We start from the raw sequence: 14,275 nt of genomic DNA, 5'->3' as shown, positions 1-14,275 counted from the left end.
CATCGCTCTGATACCCTCGGGTTGCACCAGCGCGCATTGCTATCCATGTTGAGCCCAGCTTCACTGCTTGGAAGAATTCGATTGCATATTGCTTTTGTATTCGTCAGCCGAAGCCGCAAATATCCGTTCTGTTATCAATTGGTGCAGTACATTCATAGTACCTAGTAGTCTTTTTAGTAGCTTGGTAGTTCGTGCCCCTCCACAAGTTCTTTGATATATAAAAGCAATCCGGCCAAGTACTTCTCTGATTCTCCCTTTCTACTTTTTACAAATTGAAATCATTGATTTAATCAAAACATCACATCCCACACATCTCAAAATCCTCACACCCCACTCATTCCATACACAGCAGAAATGGCAGGCATAATCCGCATAACCATGTTCAAAGTGCCCTCCCAAGCATCCCGGGATACCATGCTCAAGAACTACGAGACCTTGTCGAAAAAGGCCGTTAAGGTAATCAACCTTCTTCATTCTCTCCCCCTCGTACCTAACTAACACTCTCTTTTAGGATTCAGCCCCCTATATCGTCTCCCTACAAGCTGGCGAATCTCAAGCCAACGATCCCCGTACCCAAGGTTTCTCCGTGGTCGCAAAGACTGAGTTTAAGAGTCTGGAGGATATGAAATACTACGAGGATTCATGCGAAGCACATAAATGGTTCAAGGGCGAGGCAAAAACTTTGGGGATTGAGGGGATGTGCTGTGTGTACTTTGAACCAACTGTTGTTGCTTAAATGGCGGTCGTAGAGGGGGAGGGAAAGTTCAACGGAACTCTGTATAATCACGACTCTTCAGAGGATAGGCACAAAGAGTGAAGGTTACGATCCATGGCTCTCCGAATGGGAGAAAATCTGATTCAGATAGATTGTTGCGCAATAATCATGCACACAAAGTCAGCAAGTCTATAAAAGACTCTATCGTTTAAAAGTTGCGAATTAACACAAGAATGCTGGGTGCTATGAGCTTAGTGATCACAGTCACTTTAGCAGCGGGCAAAACATTCTCCACTGGTGCTTACGATGCGAGGTGTTTAAAATGCTTATTTGTTTGCAAACAAAAAAAAGTGCACTATGGAATAATATTCACCGAACCCATATCAAAGTCTTGCTCTGCTACTTTTATTGGCCCTGCAGACCTCAGCAAACTTTCTTGACGGATTCAATAGTCGCAAAAGACAAGAAGAAAGCTCCTACTTGAGATGTTTTCCGAAGAACTCAATGAGCGTCTTATATCCTCTCTCGTACTCGCTCTTGACTCTCTCGTCCTCAAGATCCGATCGTGCAGCCATCCATCTATTCCCACAAATATCAGCACAAAGGAATTGCACATAGCATAGAAACAACGTACCCATGAATTTGATCCTTGAAAGTCTCAACATGTTTCTCCCCAGTGAGATTTGCTTCAAACTTCTTCACTTCCTCTGCATCTTCATCTTTCGATGCTAGCAGAATAGTAGGAATCTTGATGTTACTTGCATCCTTGGAATCAACCATAGCGGGATGACACTCAGCAGCTACCACAAAAGGGTTGGAAGAAGCAGAGGTAGTAAGGGAGACAATTTTACCACCCCAACAGAACTGTTTTGAACACACATTAGCTACAAAGCTTCAATTCACAGACCTTCAACCTCATCCTAAGTCACAGAGCTCTTTGATCAGAAAATCACTCACCCCAAGAACAGCCCACTTTGAAATTGACGAATATTTCTCGCCCATAGCCTTGACTAAGTCCGGAACTCTTCCGGCAGCCTTTGGTGGAGCTCCCGTCGTCTGGAAGAAATTACCTAACTTCTGTTGCTTCTCTTCATTGTCAGGTGGATACCAGCTAATATCAGCTGGGTTTCCCTCAAAGAGGTCTGGCATGAAAACGAGGTATTTGTTGTGTTCGTCGGCATTGGCGAGGATATCGGCGCCTTGAATGGTTTGGGGATAGTAACCGAAAATATCATAGATAAGGAATATGGCCTTTGTTGCATCCGCTGGGCCAGTAACGTCTGGGAGAGTGTCGTATTAGCTAGAGCTGAGAGGTGGGGGTGGAAGGGAGCATGGTGACAATGAAGAGAAAGATTTGTAGCCAAGATCATTTGATTGATATGGCAGTAGATCTGTGATGACATTCAATTGAAACGGATGGAATACTTACAAGTTTTTAGACCACCAATGGTCTCATATTTTCCCTTTTGTTCATATCCCTTGGATACAATAGGTGGGATGTTGCAGCAAGCTGCGCTGTGTCCATGTTGAGCTTGCATTATGGTTATATTCGAAGGACTTGAGTTTTGATGTGATAATGCGTCTTTTGGAATTGTTGATCAGTGTAAAGAGGAAGAACAAGGAGGAATGAAAGCATGGATAGGTGGGATATTGACAAACACTAACTTCTATGCAATGCGGGGCAACAGCGACAGTGACGTCGACCAACTTCTAATTCCGTTATCTATCCGCTATCTACACGTGATGTGGCTCAGTGATAATTTAAAGGAGAAACTATCACAATGCACGTATCATAATGATATGTTGGTAGAATGTTCATCATTGAAAAGAGAGATTCATTTTGTTCAGTAACCAGGTATCTCTAGGTACAACCGGAAAGTAATCTGTATGTGAATCCCAAAACACAATATTAAGAAAGTCCAGTAGTCCTTTCATAGATGGCGCAAAGACCGCGAATACAGAAAAGGATTCAATTCCTACCAGAACTCCGAGTATATGAAACCGAGAAGAGCAACACTGTAATCAAAACATGCATTGCCGTAATATAAGAAAACTCCCGACTCGAAAATTGTGGCCCTCCAGAGTGAAGAAGCCAGCTGTAAATAGTTCAAACCCCTATCGATACTTGGAGATAGGAAAAGTCTGTCTTTTTTTCCCCCGAGTAATTGTTATGTAGACGTCGGAGAATCTTTACTTCAAAAAGCATGACAACCATAATATTTAGAAAATCGAGTTGACAATGTTTCCACCGATCGTAGCTCCAGCACCGAAGATAGCGGCATTGCCCAATTTCTTACCAAACTTCTTACCCATCTCTCCACCCTTGCTAGACTTTTCTTCGGTAGGTTGTTCTGCGACAGCCATTGGGGGAACGGAGCTATTGTAAGGGTTGCTTGGTCCGGGTGGTACAATTCCTTGTTGTTGAGAGCCATATGGGTTGTATGTGGCCTTCTCGTTGCCATAATAGGCGCCCTGGGGAGACTGGTTTTGATGCTTCTGGACGTAGTTCGATGGGAATACACCCTCTCTTCCAGTCTTTTCATTCTTGCCCATCCACCAATCATCATTCATGTATTCGTAGATGATAATAATATCACCAACATCGAAGTTGCAGTCTTCAGGTTCGGTATAACGGTAAAGAGCGGTGGCGCGTCCGACTTCTGGTCGAGCAGGTGGTTGGGTTGGTCCGCGGGGAGGAAGGTTTGGAGTAGATTGGTATGATGGTGGAGGGTTATCGTTGACATTCAATTGTGAGAATGCGGCGACGGGAGCGACTGGTGCTGGAGCGGCAACGTTGGCACGAGGAGCGGGGGAAGAGGTCGAGTTCAAGCTGTTTTCCGAGGGAAGTTTGCTAACCATAAGCTCATACACCTCGTAAGTAATGAGTTCATCTTCAAGAAGGTTCTCAAGCTCCTGCGAATTGTTAGCATAATCGGAAGAGCAAGAGAAGGAGTTCAACTCACATTCTTGATATTGCGAATAGATCTATTGGCCTTCATGATCTGTTGGCGACGTTCTGGGGGCATTGAAGTAGACATGATTCTGTTCTCGTAATATGCGTATTCCTTCTCAATACAATCGGCACAATTTTGATGCTCTGTACAATTTCGATTTTCACTTTGCGCAACGAGTTGTTCAATCTTTTGCCGTTCGTGTTCGAAGAAGTAAAGCTCACCACGTTGTGGCTTAGACGGCTTATTTCGGGAAGAGCGCTTGGCAATTGTAGGGGATGATGGGATTCGGTAAATCTTCGAATTTAGTGGGAACGGCGTTTCACTTGTAACTGACTCGGGAGTAAAACCACTATTTTCTTTACTGATAACTCCAGAATTAAAATAATCTGCCACTTCTGATTCAGTAACGCTCGGTGTTCGCAAACTCAAAATTCGCGAATGTGGTAATGATGTTGTGATACCTAGCTTTGGTCCTCGGGTTGGTGTATACGTGAGCTCAGACGAAGAAGTTATATTCATTGGTGCCGTATAATTTCTCATTCCGAAGGGACCAGAAGTTGTAATTGGCTTGGCAGCAGAGACTTGACGGATGCTCTTTGGTGTATTGAGGCGAATAGAGCTCTTCCTGCTCCCCGTTGGACTTGGACAAAGAGCTTCGGATTGCTCGCGAAGGGTTCTTTCGAGAAGACTACCAAGGAAAGCGTCGCTATCGACAATAGCTTCTGGGTCCGGATTTTCAGGAAAGCTGAAGTTTTGAGTGAAGGATTCGCGAATTACCAAAGGTGATCGTGCAACTACAGGCGGATCTGTAGAATGGAACAACAATCAATCTTCTGTCAAGGTAGGTTCTCGCGGTAAAGCGATGTAGGGCAATATATGACGGAGAAAAGAAGGCACGTACCCTTTGGAAGCGGCGACATGGGCTTCTGAGTACCCGGCGCTCGAGGAGATTGAGTCCTTGGTATTTGAGGAGATTGACTTCTGGGTATTTCAGGAGGTACAATTGCCTGCGGCGCAATTTTGTTACCAAGATGATCATAGAAATTGATTCCAAGTCCACCAAACCCCCCAAGTTCACCGGCGGCTTCTTCTCCAACGGTGTCCATCTTCTTCGTAGTCGTCTCCAGCTGTACGCTGGCACTTCTTTTGTGTGGTTCAAGAGGGGGTTTCATTCCTTTAGAATTAACCGTTGAAGTGCGTCTCAAATCAATTGAAATTTTTTCGCCTGGCAATTTCGAATCGGTTGCTTGAGATTCACCAGATACTCTTTTCCAAGCTCTGGTAAGTTTGCTCTCCTTGGCTGGCTCGGAAGACGAGATGACGGGGGACACCATGATGGGAAACATCTTGGATGGTTGTTGTTTTGTAAAAGAAAGGTTGAAGGAAAAGGTTTGCGTAGGAGATACCTAGGTACGTTCCTTTGGCTTTCTGTCCATCGATTCACTAGCGGAAATTGTTTTTTTCTGGCCCTCGAGAGTGTTCGGACGATATAGTAAGGGATGAGGCGCCAAGGCGTCAAATATATTGAAGGTGAATTCACAGATTACAGTATTCACAGATTACAGTATTCACTTATTAATTGATCATTATCTAGTGGTCACCTCGATGGTAATTTCAAGATTATGTTGTCATCATTCATAAACAGTCTTTATGAATTCTAAGTGAAGTGAAGTGAAGGCAAAGTCATTGAATGGAAGGTAGATATTTTGAGCAATGGAATTTTGCCGATATGATGGAATTTCTGTTCCATCGTTCTACATAGTCAAAGAGAGCTTTGTTTGACATTGTATTAAGCAGGTTAGAACAATAGGCCTCTATTGTAGAACCTCTCATCCTTCGAATCAAGGAGCTGTATGAATCCATCCAGTCTTTCTACGGCCTCGAGATCTCAGCATAGCACAGATCAGAGAGTTTGTACTATACACCGCTTAGGCCAATGAGATGCTATACCATTAAAGTTTCAACCAGGTACAGAAAACAAGTATATCACGTCCAGTCTCGTACCGAGCTTATGCCCCCATAGTCCCATATAGCGTGAGTTTCTACCTTGAGACAGCCCTTCTGATCCATCCTATCACTCAATATGTACCGTGTTAATGCATCATTTACTCGGAGCGTTGGATTATGTATGAGTCTTGACTTACTCAAAATCCGCACGTTTATAGGCTTCTTGGTGTCATCATTACGATTAATTATGACATGAAGTCACATACTGAGAATTGTGCCGCGCGTATCCGCTAGCGCGGCGTGTATCGTGGTATAAAGAGAAAATGAGGCTCATGAGGCACTCGCATGGCTTTCCAGATGACGTGATGTGGTGTAGTCGTCATTCATAGCTTGGCAAGGGCTTTCCTGACTTTACGAGAGGATTTTCTTTCTCAATGTACGGGAAAGCTGCGTGGCATACATGTTTTGAGCTGACATGATTGTTTTCGCGTATTCATTCTGTCTCTTTTCTTTAGAGGGAGGTGTCATTTGCGCTGCTCTGCACTTCTTTAGGCTTTCAGTCGAGTCTAATTGTTGTTCTTGATTTGGAAATGGATGTTGTGAAGAATACAATAGTCTAATTCAAATCTAATCTATTTTTTGGTTTGCACAAAATGCGAATGGCTCCATAAATCAAGACCTGCTTTCGCCCATGGAATGTGAATAGAAGGAAGAACAATGAAACAAATTCAGCGTTCCATTTTAATCTGCCTCCAAATAGTCCCTTCACCCCTTTGAAACTTGAAATCCCTGATGAACCTGTTCACTTCGCCTGCGATACTATGGGTGTCATCTATGCCACTTGAAATCGCAAAAGAAAAAGGAGCCGCCAAAATGTATACCGTCTAGAATCCCAAAGATCATAGCAAAATTCCGGTACCAAAAATACTAAGAAGAGAATTTTGGGGAAGCGTATCGCAATACCACAAGTGTCCTGGGCCACTATATTTGATAATGGTCATTTTACTTGCTCATCGTACCTAAAGGATACACAAGTAGGAAGATTAGTATCCAGAAATAGTTGGAGGAGTCTCCCAATGTCTCAACATTTGATCCAGAGCTTCTTGCCACTCATACGCAAAGCATGCAGCGAGCTGAGCCGCCTCCTCGGCTTCTGGGTATCGACCTCCCCACATTTCTGGTTTAATCGCTTCGCTCTCAGCATGTGTTTGTATCATCCCACTAAGATGCATTGATCAATATATGTTTTCAACTCATCTCACACAAATGACACGCGGAATAAATGACACGCAGAATAAATGGCCAGGACCTACTCATCATGTATTTTGCTCAAAACCAACCAGGCATAATTCCAACTTCTGTCGCTGTTCAGATCGCTACTCACTCTCCATTTAGCATCATCGAGCAAATCGTTGCTGAAGGTGTAGTTTGGCGTCAAATTGCGAAGTTCATTGAATAGATTGTGGGATGCGACGTAGTAAGTCCAAGCTGCGGTCAAGGGATCTCGAATGAGAAGCAATTCCTCTTCATTGGAAGCTGCAGCTGTTCGCTCAATTCTGCATAGCTCCGTGAGCGTATTTACACGGTGTGTGTTGAGTGACTCGATGAGTTGAGCTGTGCTATCCTGTCAAAGGTTAGCCCTGTAGCCTGTGGAAGGCAATGAAGGAGCTGCAGAAAGTGTCTCAGACCATGACCATGATTGCAATAGGGAGCTTAGGTGAATCTGGTAATAAATGGTGGGTAATAAAAGGGTATCCTTGACTCACTTGGGGTACTGAGGGTCTAGAATTTCTAGAGCTTGAACTTTGACCAACTTGAGAGCGTCTAGACTTTCGCGAAGACATAATTTTGATGACTGTGCAGATGTAACTTGAATTTGTAGCGTAAAGTCTCTAAGAGCTAGATCTCGAAGGACCTTAGGTTGTTGATCATGTGAAGAAAAAATTGCAAATGGTGGTCAAAATTCTTAGATCTGCGGGTAATGAGGAGTTGTATCAGGTTCTGTTCAAAGCCCTAAAGTTATCAAGAGAAGTGTTTGAAGATATAGTCTCATTGAAGGAGAGACAGGACCTAATATATCCATCTAGACATAGGAGGCTTATCTGAGAACGCCCCAGAGTCGACAGAAAGACTCCAGGAGTTCTTCCTGTGCCGTATAAAGCAGGAGAGTCATAGAAGTTTCCTCGTTCCCAGCAGAAGCTTCAACATATCAGGCTTTTACAGACAAGCGAGATTGGAGCATGCGAAACGAGGATGTTGCATCATAGTAAGAATACTTGAATAACATTGAATGACACAATAAATCTCAACGCCGCAAGTACAGCCTAGCACGTAACTCGAGGCACAATCTATCTTCCCATGCATCATGATGTATCGCAGCTTTGCTATCATCCTTGAAGTCGCAAATGCCAAGCGCGTTGTTACAATTCGAGAGGCTCTCTGGACAATGAATCAAACCATAAGAAGTTGAAGGATCCGAGGCCTGATTATTGGAAGTGTAGAAGAGTGCAGGAGGGAAGAAGCAACCTCTTCAACCTCATTGGCAATTGGGATAATTTTTGAAGCAGCACTGGGCATTGTGAATGTTTTAAGATACCGCCGCCTTTTATTGGCACGTACTTACTTACATGGAAGGCAATGGAGTATCCGGGCTATCTTCCACTCAACACGATAGAAGACTCTTCTAGTTGTCGTCCCATGTATGGTGAGACCTCATTAGAACTCTGATATTGGTTGAAAGAATCTTTTGGCCTGGAAATAACCCCAATACCCCATGTCAACCGTGGCAGCCTTGCATGCTACCGATGAGATTTAGGATGATTCGTTACCGGTATCCTAATTTTAAGAGAAACAGCTTGACTTCAAGGCTGAATGGATGGGAGTTCTTTGTCAACAAGTCTTCACTGGTATACATTTTTCCCCTGAGGCCACAATATCAGTAACACAAGTGCTGACTGGGAATGGGCTGATATATGGTCAGCCTCAGTTACGAATAATAAATTCTTATAGGTCAATTTGAACCTCACTTTTCGACAAGACTGCAGTATTTTATCGCATAATTCTATCCAATCCATCTCCATATTCAGCTGTGACACATCATGAATTCTATCAATAGTCATAGTCAACGCGGATCAGAAGAGAAAAGTGTCAGATATAACAACGGAAGGAATCGAATAATTGGATCGAAACCACGATCAGATCACCCTACTCTATTTTCCACAGTAGCAAGGTGCGAACACAATTGCTGTAAAGTAAAGTATTATAATGTATCCAGGTAGCAAGAATGGAAAAGACGTCAGTTCACGGTAGCATTTATCGAGTCATCTGTGGCACAGCTAATCTTCCCCGTAAGATTCCGTTCTAGAACGCTATCCATATCTTACTTGTGGCACAACGTTCTGATCCAATCATTCGGTAGAGTCGATCAATCTTACAAGCGATCTGGATACTGCAAACCGATAATTTATTTCTTGGCAATCTCTAAAATGGTCTACAATTCTGTGAAAAGATTCTTTTTCGAAGAAAGCCTTGAAACCTCGGATTATAGCAATGGGAATTTCTTCAAGTCTGTCCTATGAATGCAAGTAAAATGTCAGCCGGTCATCATTTATTATCCAATCTGCGGCACGTACTGAGGATAAGCTCGTTGAGATACACATCTCCCTTCCAAGCTTATGATACCCAATATCCAGAAGATAGGATTTTGCTTCCGGGTTATTGGGATGCCTCGAGCGAACCTTTTTCCTACGCTGGAAACATTTTCAAGCAGCAAGCTGAAATGAATGCTATTTTGTTTAAAATATGCCTTTTCTGACTTTCCCGTTTCTTTCCAAAGATTGTCAGATTTTCACTTTATATCATCTGTGCTATTCGCACAAGATAAGCAAAAGTTACAAGTTACTAGTGGGAAACATGAATCGGAAGGCTGTTTTCAAAGACGAGTTCTTATGGTGTTCAAATATCTTTTGTAATTTAGCTTTTGTTCATCTGAAAGAGATTAGATATTTAATTCCATGGAATCAGGTAAGTTAATATAATGAAGTCTCATAGTCCCAGTGGGGCTGAGACAATGTAGCTTCGTAGTTTCAAATGGGCCTGGACAATTGAGATTCACCCGTCTCAAATGGACAAGAATTGAGATTCATAACCTTAAATGAGCAAAGAGAACAGAAGCGAATTGTTTCAGAAAGCTCAGTTGACTTTGCTTCATTTTATAAGGTAGACTGAAGAAACTAAATTTGTCTTTAGGAATGATATTAAAGTCGCCAGACTGTTGCCTCGAGATCTCTTTGTCAAAGTGAACAAGCAATCGAATTGAACTTCTAATAATCTCGATTTCCGTCACACGGAATAGATGTCAGTATAATTCGATGCCTGTGTCAAGAGTGATGTATCTCGAAAAAGTCGTGAGTCCTCACATTCGTAGACAAGCCATATAAAGACCATAGAAAAGCTTATCAATGAAGTCCGACTCCCTATTTAAATTCAAATCGATCTCCCATTGGCAAAAGTCACAACGCTAGCTTCCCTCGTGGAACGAGTTGCTCTCCTTTTACTCTTCGCTTCAATGACATTCGTACCTTTCGAACAGAAATTCCTCAGTTTTTGGGGTGAGCACCGAAGTTCATGGATCTCATGTTCGATATTCGTCATGCTCTAGGCTAGCTAGAGAGAGCTTCAAACGAGGGAAGGCATATCACTAGTTATACAATGACTGTTCTCCGCTCAAAACAAGAACACTTCCTAAGCCCCCGGGAAGTGCGCTTCTTATAGATGATGAGGTCCACGAATTTATTCATGCTTGAGAGAAGGTATTTCGAAGATCCATGTTCTAAGGCCTTTCATCGAAGCCTATGCCCATGAATTCATTTAGTGGGGGTCACAAAGAGGGCAGTTTGCAAAATACATTGCTTTTAAATTACAATTGACTATCGTTTTAGAAGTATTGAGCTGAGCCTAACATTGCTTGAATTAACACTCAGTCCAGCATCCTTGTGTCTGACAGTACTCTTATCAAACCATATATGCTCTTTTTCTAGTCCTTGAACATCGCTTCCAACTGTGTCTGCATATCACAAAAGATATTTATGGCCTATACAGAATATCAAAAATCAGTGAGTTCTACACCATAAGTGAGTTGAAGGAAATCTGTCAACAAAAACTCACCTGACTCAATTTTCTTTCCGCCTCTCCCTTCCCGCTCCTCGTAAAACTTATCCTCCACAAGCTCTCATCATTATCAAACTCCAACGCAGTAGGTTGAGATTCCTCCCGCTCATTTCCATCAAACAGAGATTTCACCGCATAGCCCTCCACAGCTGTAGCTGCTAAATCTCTCAACAGCGCTGGCGCAATCGTGATATGATCTACACCCGCTAGCGTCATAATCTCATCGATATTCGTTAGACTAGCTGGTAGTACTTTTGTCCGGAGATTATTCTTGCTGTAGTATTGTTGAATTTCGAAGCAGAGCTGATGCGCTTTATTGGTATCCGTGAATCTGATTCTGGTTAGTCTTTTGAAATGCAATCATAATGATCCGATTTCAAACAGAAATGGGTGGATATATACCCCGCATCGAAATGAACTTTCAATTCATTAACATAAGGTGCAACATAAGTGCACTGGACCTCTCCAGCCAAAGCTGCCTGCTCGATACTAAAAAGGGTAGTGGCTAATGTTCTTATTCCTTCTCTTTCTAAACGTTTGCATGCTTGGAGTCCTTCCCATGTGCTTGGTATCTTCAGGCAAATTCGATTAGTGTCAAAGTTTGGATCGAGATGTCTAAAAATGGAAATTATCCCTGGATAGTTTAGTCTCTGTCAATATCTCAAGGAAAAGTAAAGAAATACTTCGTGAATCTTGAATCATTTCTTCGGTGCCATACGAATGATAAGGATTCGTCTGAACGTGAACAAACCCCGTGACTACGCTCGCAATTGCAAGTTGTAATTTGACCATCTAAGCAGCTAAGTAAGCTCTTCATATTCATCTACATTTCAAGTCGATTCCACATACCGCAACTTCGACTGCTAGCTCTGAGAACTTCACATCTTGGTACTCTTGCGTTTTCAGTAGTTCGTCCGTAGTTTCCGCTGTCTCTTGGAGAAGTTTTTTGTTTTCCGGTTTCTGAAGCTCGAAAAATGCAATTGCTTGGTTGGAAGTACAATCTGTGAAAGGACCAAGAGATTTTGCAACTGTAATTTATCGTCAGAAAAAATTGTATATACCGATTCATACAAGCGATCTCACCCTCAAATTCCATGGTATCGCAATCGACCACCGTCCTCGACCGCAACAGTTCCAGCAAGTTTTTTGGCGCCATCGTTTCGTTGTTTGAAGATACGATGTTTTTTCAAAGATCTTATTGCAATATACTCCAAGAATTTCAAGCAGTTTTGAAAAGATGGTTCAAGTATAAAACGAGAGGTCATTTCGGGTATATTATATGCCGGTGTGAAGTGTACAATGCGGGGAATGATTCGAAGAAGGTTAAGCGAGCGATATGTCGGATTACTTGCTTTGAGTTCAGGGGTGCCCCACTATTTGTGCTACACAAGCTTTTGGGGAAGTCTGAGTGATACCTTTAGAGAACTGTGCAATGCTAAACAACATTCTAGCTTCGTAATGCATTAAATTATTGAATTTCAAACATCTAGGGTTGAATTTTAGAATAAACCCTAAAAATTCACTGATTACACTCTGACCCGTTCTTAAGCATCCATCCTTGATATCAAGCAAAAAAAACCCCATCGTCCATTTTATGTCCTACGCCCTCCTAAATTCTTCGTAGCCCCTCTGACCAACAAACCAAATGTGCTCATCAATCACCCTCTCTCCAATATGATAATCCCTGAACCATCCTCGAACATTGACTCAAACACTTCCCAGAATATTGCTCATAAGCGTGTTCACAGCTTTGAAAAGCCTCTCATCTACATCAATAACTTCTATTTATTCTAGATGAGACACTGATTTAATTTCGCGCTTATGGCTTTATATTCTTCACCTTGTAGCGTCTTATTCTCTGCAGTCTCTTTGAATCCGTCAATCTCCTCCTATGCGGTTGTGATGACTAAGACATAAATCCATGATTTCATTGTTCGGAGCTTTGTGTGCTAGCTAACTGAAGAATTTATATGGATAGTTGTGATCATCCACATAGGAACTGAGCACAGCTCTAAACAGACGTCCCATGACCAACCCGTTTTCTCTTTGCTCTCCACTTTCCACGATTTCTGGCCTTTCTGTGGCGATACCGAAAGCATTTGAAACTCACTTCAGCGAAGCATCCACGGCTATTGGGATCGAAGTTGCTGTAACGATTCCCGAACGATTTGTGTTTGCCAAATCATAGAGCGGAAAGCCTCTGGAATCGTTATAGCTAAGTCTATCATCATCTGTCTTCCCACCTTGTACACTCAGCGGATAAGATTTATCTAATTCATGACACCTCTTCCCCGTTTTCTCATTAGCAAAGGTAATAGAATACTCCGCAACACGAAGAAAGCCTAGCTATGAATCTTTCGGCTTATAATCATCACATAGACAACTTCTAATCCTGCAACAAGAAACCCGGACTGCAGACCCCGGGTTCAATCTTCCCTTTCCGTAATGAAGGAGTTCCGGTAAGTTTACCAGTGCAGTATAAGAGAACTTTTTCGGGATGCAGAAAGCTTTTCAAAGCCCATCACCAACTTTGCCGAGTTTGGATTCTTGGAGGAATATCGTATGGGCTGGAGTTTCTTCGTCTGTTTCTTCGACTAGTTCCCACACGAGTCGCATCCAATCTTCCTTGAGTTCAATAGCAAGTCTTACTGCGCTTCAACACTCCATGGGCATCCAGTCTTTGTGATTTCCAAGACACCCTGAAGACCCTCAGCATCAAAAACAACCTCCAAGTTTCCGTCTTTTCTCTCCACAAGCACAAGCCCGCATGGAGATTCACGAATTTCACCAGATGTGAACACCGCGAAGTCAATCTCCGAAGCAGTTTCAAGTATTACATAAGTTAAGTCAAATTCGTGAGTCCTCTCTGATAGCATCGATGCATGATCTCCACAGTCAAACCAAAGAACAACCACATCTTTCCAAACAATTTTAGTTTCGGAATTGAAGATGGAGAAAACATTTCAAACATTTCATATCGCGCTTGATCGAATCAAGCACTACCAAGTTCGGATCCACTAACCCTGGCTGGGTACGAGTAGAGAGGAAAGGCGCGCCGTCATATCGTGCGGAAAAGGCGTATGGCACTTTTGATGGGAGTGGGAGGGGGAAGATCTCCGCGATAGTATGAAGCGACAAGATGGTTTATTCTTTTTTTGATTTGATCGGATGATGATATCAATGTGATCATTTTGAGACAATGTATATATAATATTCTGATAATAATACCATAAGGATATCACTAAAAATAATACAGCTATAACCAATACTATTAACTCCAACTCTAGCCTCAATCCAGCCTCAATCCAATCTCAACCCAATCCCAATATAATTCAAACACCTTATCCCATCCCATCCCATCCCATCCTATCCCATCCCACTCCATCCCATTCCACCTTACCTCACACTATACTATCACATATCACATATCACTCTACCAACCACCAACTAAATATATCCAAAACACACACATAACAAACCTTCCACTAAA

General features: G+C 42.5%; 5 protein-coding genes across 5 annotated transcripts; 1 reads left to right on the top strand and 4 right to left on the bottom strand.

Moving 5' to 3' along the window:
* Window positions 1-354: 354 nt before the first annotated feature.
* EAE98_003303 (uncharacterized protein) lies at window positions 355-736 on the top strand (the record flags this gene model as incomplete). Its single annotated transcript, XM_038950923.1, has 2 exons — window positions 355-456; window positions 512-736. The coding sequence occupies 2 exons, from the start codon at window positions 355-357 to the stop codon at window positions 734-736; spliced, it is 327 nt and encodes a 108-aa protein (XP_038812387.1).
* A 362-nt stretch (window positions 737-1,098) lies between these two features.
* EAE98_003302 (uncharacterized protein) lies at window positions 1,099-2,253 on the bottom strand (the record flags this gene model as incomplete). Its single annotated transcript, XM_038950922.1, has 5 exons — window positions 1,099-1,129; window positions 1,196-1,294; window positions 1,350-1,579; window positions 1,673-1,995; window positions 2,145-2,253. 5 exons carry the CDS (start codon window positions 2,251-2,253, stop codon window positions 1,099-1,101), a joined length of 792 nt encoding a protein of 263 aa, XP_038812386.1.
* A 158-nt stretch (window positions 2,254-2,411) lies between these two features.
* On the bottom strand, window positions 2,412-5,015 carry EAE98_003301 (uncharacterized protein; the record flags this gene model as incomplete). The annotated part of the gene is made up of 3 exons (XM_038950921.1): window positions 2,412-3,628; window positions 3,679-4,475; window positions 4,571-5,015. The coding sequence occupies 3 exons, from the start codon at window positions 5,013-5,015 to the stop codon at window positions 2,936-2,938; spliced, it is 1,935 nt and encodes a 644-aa protein (XP_038812385.1). The 3' UTR covers window positions 2,412-2,935.
* A 1,644-nt stretch (window positions 5,016-6,659) lies between these two features.
* On the bottom strand, window positions 6,660-7,460 carry EAE98_003300 (uncharacterized protein; the record flags this gene model as incomplete). Its single annotated transcript, XM_038950920.1, has 3 exons — window positions 6,660-6,837; window positions 6,930-7,240; window positions 7,383-7,460. The coding sequence occupies 3 exons, from the start codon at window positions 7,458-7,460 to the stop codon at window positions 6,660-6,662; spliced, it is 567 nt and encodes a 188-aa protein (XP_038812384.1).
* Window positions 7,461-10,651: 3,191 nt separating this feature from the next.
* On the bottom strand, window positions 10,652-11,941 carry EAE98_003299 (uncharacterized protein; the record flags this gene model as incomplete). Its single annotated transcript, XM_038950919.1, has 6 exons — window positions 10,652-10,708; window positions 10,783-11,116; window positions 11,188-11,419; window positions 11,469-11,577; window positions 11,635-11,813; window positions 11,869-11,941. 6 exons carry the CDS (start codon window positions 11,939-11,941, stop codon window positions 10,652-10,654), a joined length of 984 nt encoding a protein of 327 aa, XP_038812383.1.
* Between the last annotated feature and the right edge of the window lie 2,334 nt (window positions 11,942-14,275).

This window comes from Botrytis deweyae, assembly GCF_014898535.1.
Source record: "Botrytis deweyae strain B1 chromosome Unknown BDEW_006, whole genome shotgun sequence".
NCBI classification, from domain to species: Eukaryota; Fungi; Ascomycota; class Leotiomycetes; order Helotiales; family Sclerotiniaceae; genus Botrytis; species Botrytis deweyae.
This window is presented reverse-complemented; position numbering and strand designations above follow the sequence as displayed.